The following is a 6,292-nucleotide window of genomic DNA, read 5'->3' on the forward strand; positions in this document are numbered from 1 at the left end:
ACTACATTAAACAACGACTTAAGAGTCAGTAACACAAGGTACAAATGTTGGAGCTTGGACTAAAATAAAAACCAGTAAGGTTCTTTAGCATCATAGGCATATCTCCAAGATTCTTCCATATGGCAAACTGAGAACCACCCAAATGTTCTTCCCTTTGTCTTGCAGTCAAGTATAGTGAAAAGAGCAGGACTTAGTTTTCCAAGTATATTGAGTGACAATGAATCCAATGTTTTACAACCACCTTGGCAACCTACTCGATCCTTCTGGAATTCTCACTTGGGAGTAGGAATTGTAGGTAGGGAAACCCATGGTATTCTATTTGCAGAGGGTATGAACTTTACACCCCATTGGGCATAGCACCTTGCTATCAAGGAGGGTGTTCGTAAAGCCAGCCGTTCTAGTTGTGGACAGTTGGATAGTGGAATCGGATGCATTGAAAGCGATCCAAGCTATAAGTACCATTGCTCCTTTCTCCGTGGAAGAACCGATAGCGAAACCTCTTGTCAATTAATCCTGGTCATTGCCGAAGATCTGGAAATCAGTCATTGCCGAAGACCTGGAAATCAAGTGGCTCTCGCACGAGCTGGCTTGACGTAATTTGTTCGCTCACACCAACATTTTGTTTGTGAAAAACAAAGTGAAGTAAAAACGACATCTCCATAACATAACGTACCTCCTAAAATGAGGACACCAAGTTGCTCAAATGTCATGTCATGAAAATGGCCAATATAATTACTACTCTTAGGCATAGTTTGGTACACTTATAAGTGAGTGATTAATAAATTATCTTCTCTCATCTCATGTTTGGTACATTTTTAAAAAGCTCATGATAAGTCAATGAGCCCGTGATAAATGCTTCTACAAGTGGACTATGTATCCCTTTAATTTGGTGTGATAAATTTAATACAAGCAAAAAAATTCTACAAAATTACAAATTTAATTATTACATTTATGCATGTGCAAGCTCTTGAATAACAATGAAAAATAAAATTTATTATTATAAGGTTAATTTCGTCATTACAATCCAATATATAAATTTAATCACTCATATTAAAATCATACCAAACATTTAATATAGTATCCTATCATTTTACTTATCCTTAATTTATCATTGTATTGTATATCTTTTACTTATCCTATCCTATGTACCAAACTATGTTATGTCTTATAGGATAGAAATAAATTTGAGTCATCATCGTGTTGCCGTGTAATTTTTTAGAAAAACAAATTAAACTGATCGAAGAACCAAACCACCCCTAACCCGTGACACTTGCTTCAAAAGCAGAAGTTAACAGAAAAGGAGTGTTATAATATGCATATGTTATGTGAAACTATTAACTAGTTACGTGATAGGCATGTTCAAATGTGTACTGATGAGCAATTTTCTCTGGTGTTGGGTCAGTTTTCGAAGATTTCGTTCAAACGGTAATTAACTCTACCTTGTAAGCGAGAAAAAAACAATTTGGATCAATGCAAGGAAGTAAATCAATAAAGACATGCATAAACTATTCGCCATGGGAACCGTATCCCATACATGGGATGCACACACATGGAGACTAGGAGATGAGGGGAATAAATTGTAATCCAATTTCACCTGATCATGTCATCTTAGACACTCAATAATTCTAAATTTATCGACGAAATACGAACAGTTAACATAATATGGTCATAGATCTTAGGTTGTAACTTGATCATGAGCGAATTTGTTGATGTTTCACCCATGAAGTATGGAAAGTGCCAAACATTGGGAACTACCCGGGGAAGAGTTAGGAACAGGAACAAGGAGAAGCGAGAACCACTTAAATGGAGGAAAAACCAAAATTTTAGTATACATAAGAAACACAGAGAACATAGTAGGGAGACAAACAATTTGTTGCAACAAGAGTGAGCTGAAAACAGGTAAATACTTTATAGTAACTACCAAATGCAAAAATATTATTACACGAAGTTAAACAGAAATGTTACAATGCACAAACTTTGAGACAAATTGAAGAAGTAAAATGTTTCATCATATTTAGCACACATCTACAACACAAAACCATAATTCATTTCAGTCTCTCTCCAGGGTAACTCAGCAAACCAAAAAAAAAATCTCTAACCAGTTCAGTTATTAGCCGTGTATGAAAAGTTCCTTGGCTCCTCTCCTTGCTTTGGCTGATTCTGCCCAACATTAATCCTTGTTGATTGATCCTGAGTACCACCAGATCCTTGTTCAAAACTTTTGCCCTGCAGAGTGTTAGTGTCTTGCGAAAAGCCCCTATGTTCAGGAGGTGCATGGCCTTGTTGGAAGTCTCTCTGGGCATGAGTATTGTAGTTCCCAAATTCCCCTCGGTTTAAGTTTCCCTGATAAGACGGCATTGGATTTCTTTCACCACCTCCTAATGCATTACTTGCTGACATAGGCCCTCCTCTTTCCCCTGGTCCTGATGGAGAATAATTTTGCTGTGGAAAATTTGGTGGCTGCCCATAATTTTGCTGCTGTGGTGGAGGCGCATAGCCCTGCTGGGGTGGACGTCCATAGCCCTGTTGGGGTGGACGTCCATAGCCCTGTTGGGGCGGTGGTAGCCCATAGTTTTGCTGCTGCGGTGGAGGTGCATAACCCTGCTGGGGTGGTGGAGGCCCATAATTCTGCTGCTGTGGTGGAGGCCCATAATTCTGCTGTTGCGGTGGAGGCCCATAATTCTGCTGCTGAGGGGCAAAATTCTGTTGAGGTGGAGGGGGGCCATAGTTCTGCTGTTGAGGTGGGGGGCCATAGTTCTGCTGATGAGGTGGGGGCCCATAATTCTGCTGCCGTGGCAGAGGGCCATAGTTCTGACCATAATTCCTCGCTTCAGAATTTGAGGGCCCTTGGTTACTATAAGGTGTATTTCCTTGCTGATATGGCATCTGATCTCTTGGCCGTCTATCCCTGTTATTACGTCTACCATAATGTACTGGTGGAGGTCGGGGGAAAATTTCTCCATTGACATACTTGTCACCTGCACAAATGGCAACAAAGACCAGGAAAAATCACTTCATCACCAAGCAGAACATTCAGTCATTAAGTACCATCTGGCGTAAAACCCAAATGTCACCTCCATACTCCTTATTCACTGGATCAGTGTAGGAATCCGGTAATACAAAGACCACTCCTGGTATATCTGATGAAAAGCAAAAATTTCATAACAGACACTGACAAAAACCCATGAAATCTGTTAAAAATAACAAATAAAACATACCCTGAAACTTTTTAGATGTTTCCTCTGAACATTCCACCTGAAAACCCTCATACGTCGTAGTACTTAGTGCATATATTCTCTTTTTTGCCTCTTCCACACTGAAAAAGTTAATTGAATAAAATTGGTAGCATCAGTCCAGATACAACCAGTGATCCAGGTAGAATGTAGAGAAACTTCATCGCGACGACAAATGTTCATGATATTGCTAAATTTGCTACTGTTTGCTTTAGTAAATCAAATAATAGAACACAATTGACAAAACAGTAAGGTAGTGTTCGGGATTGCTAGCACTTTAGAACTTTTCCCAAATTTTGTAAAGGAAAAGATCAATAGGTTTACTAAAAGCAATCTCAAACACCACCTATGCATGCGAGTAATTCAAGCACTGGTATAACTGCTAGGCTATTAAGGAATCATCCTGATTTGCATTTTCACACACACACACAGTACTTCAGAAGGAAATTTTCAGGTTAGGGAAAACTAGCAAGCTATCATCATTACATTAGCCAACTATGACCTCCGGGGCAATTTTAAAAATAACATGGACGTGTTTTTTTGTTAAAATAGCATAATGCATCAGCCATTAGGTATTTTTAGCAAACAAATGGCATTTCAAAATAAATATGGGGGGAAGTTTATAAATTTACCCGACCTATTGGTCCTATTCTAGTGTTAGAGATACCACGACGCAGAATTGTACTTTTGTGACCATAAAAAAGTAATCAGAGCTTATTTATTTCTTATCAACACACAAACAGGTATGAAAATAATTAATGTATAGGAAAAAAAATTCAAGGGTCGGAGTGGAGGATTCTTATTCGACCTTCCGAAGACTTGGGCGGCGATATTGACAAAGAACTCGATCTTCTGCTCACGTGTGAGTTCGGTATCTTTGGGGAAGTCCACGGTGATTAGCCAGTGATTGTAATCGCATCCTTCGAACAGGATGGTGTCCGGCCCGATCTCGTCCGTCTCTGGATTAAACGGCTTGCGCTCATTAGACAAAAATAGGGTGGGGGTGGAAGTGAATGCCCGCGCCGGTTGGGAAAATGCGTTGGTGGATGTTGCGGTGGCTACTGAGGCGGAGATAGGGCGAAAGAGATGAGGGTTGGAGGATAAGGATTTAGGTTGATGCAGGGAGCGGTGGCTGAGGGAAGAGGAGAGCGAAACGACGCGGCGGACGCGGTGGAAGTTGGACGCCATCGGCGGTAGCGTACGGTGGCAGCGGGAGGAGCTCGAAATGGGGTAGGGTTTAGGGGTTTTGCTAAATTTCTAATCTAATCTAATTATTTTAAAATTCAGACGTGTGCGTATAGAAATAATATTCCCACACCGAGAAAATAAAGCAACAAAACTAATATTTATAAGAAAAAAAAAAACCAACGACACCCACTAAAATTGAAACATTTCAGCCAAACATTTGGGGGTTGGTTTTTAAAAATCATCGTTCAGACTTCAAATCCGTGTTCTAAAAAGTTTGATTAAGTTTCGCTTAATTTTGTTTAAGCTTGAAGTTTCTCAAAAATGCTTCGCTTCGGCCAAAAACGATAAAAAAGAACAATCAGCATATGTTGATCATGTCAAGTGTCGTTAAATACGCTTAAATGTGACTTTTCTAAAAACCAAAATTGATTAATAAGACGAAAATAGATCATAAATTAGCAATTTTATTAGTGAGTGATTGTTAGCAATGTTAGAAATTTACAATATTTTGTGGTTAAGTGTAGCGATGATGTGAATGCAGTAAATATTGAGGGATTTTACCGCTAATGTTTTAAATTAGATCAATTAATTTAGTTTATGTTCGATGACACGAGATTTAAAATGAATGATGAAATAAATTGAATTAAAATCTAACAAAGAATTAAAGCATTACACTTGAACTTTTTATATTTATTCATTAATTACTCCGTTAATTTGTTTTAGATGTCTAAAATTATAGTTTAAATCAATGTTTTGAAAAACAATAGGCGGACGGTCACCCACTGCCTAGCGCCTATACGCTTAGGCGGGGCCTACGCGGTTTTTTATTTTTAGCCTAAATATCTAATTATTCTAGTCTGATCCATCTTAATATTTCTCCAATAATTCTTCTTTATCTAATGTACCTGCCTAAGTGTTGTTTTTTCAAGTCTAAATATATAATTATTCTTGTTCATCTTAATATTTATCAAATAATTCATCGTTATCGAATTCATCTCGAAATACATTGAGGTGTCAAAATGGGTTAGGTCCGTCGGATTGGCCCGCCCCGCCATAAAAAATTGGTGGGTTGGGTTGACAATTTTTCAACCCGCCTAAAAGATGGGCCGGCCCACACCGTCCCGCCTAATGGTGGGTTGTGATAGGTTGCGGGTTAACCCGAAAAAACCCGTCAATATACACGTGAGCCCACCGGATTGGCCCGCCTCGCCACCTAAAATAGGTGGGTTGGGTTGGTGTTTTCCCAACCCGCCTAAAAGGTGGGCCGGCCCGTCCCGCCCCGCCTAATGATGGGTTACGATGGGTTTTGGGCTGGCCCGCCCCGCTGGCCCATTTTGACACTTCTAGAAATACATGACATATTTTTTCGTTTTCATCCGATATAAATTGATGGAAAAATATGTCAAATAATATTTTTTTAAAAAAATTAAAATTAAAAATATATATATAATATTATATGTTAGTCTAGGGGACCGCCTAGGCGGATTTTGAGACGTCTAGTCGGTGATTAGGCGGCCTAAACGGCCAATTAATGTAATAACTCCAAAAAAATTTCAACTGTCTAAAAATCAAGGCGGTGGGCAATCGACTAGAGCCTAGGCGCCTCTTTTAGAACACTGGTTTAAATTAAAAACATATTTTTACGCTTAAGCGTACGCTTAAGTTCGTAGTAATTGTGCTTAAGCTTAAAAGCTTGAAGCTTGGCTCCCACGCTTCGACAATCTTCACGTTTTTTAGAACGTTGCTTCAAATATCCAGCGTTCCGTACTTCTGAACCCGAATCACCTCCTACTTATCTTATTAGACATGTGATTTAATAAACTTAAGCAAAATGAAAAAGCTGCAGAAGTTTAATTGAGTTTACACCACAA

The 6,292-nt window shown here is 39.0% G+C and overlaps 1 protein-coding gene across 1 annotated transcript; it reads right to left on the reverse strand.

Moving 5' to 3' along the window:
* Positions 1-1,914: 1,914 nt before the first annotated feature.
* Positions 1,915-4,512, reverse strand: LOC140864724 (uncharacterized). The gene is made up of 4 exons (XM_073269055.1): positions 4,042-4,512; positions 3,219-3,316; positions 3,075-3,140; positions 1,915-2,978 (listed from the first exon to the last, which is right to left on the reverse strand). The coding sequence occupies exons 1-4, from the start codon at positions 4,419-4,421 to the stop codon at positions 2,104-2,106; spliced, it is 1,419 nt and encodes a 472-aa protein (XP_073125156.1). The 5' UTR covers positions 4,422-4,512; the 3' UTR covers positions 1,915-2,103.
* Positions 4,513-6,292: the final 1,780 nt, after the last annotated feature.

Source organism: Henckelia pumila, chromosome 4 (assembly GCF_033568475.1).
Source record: "Henckelia pumila isolate YLH828 chromosome 4, ASM3356847v2, whole genome shotgun sequence".
NCBI lineage: Eukaryota > Viridiplantae > Streptophyta > Magnoliopsida > Lamiales > Gesneriaceae > Henckelia > Henckelia pumila.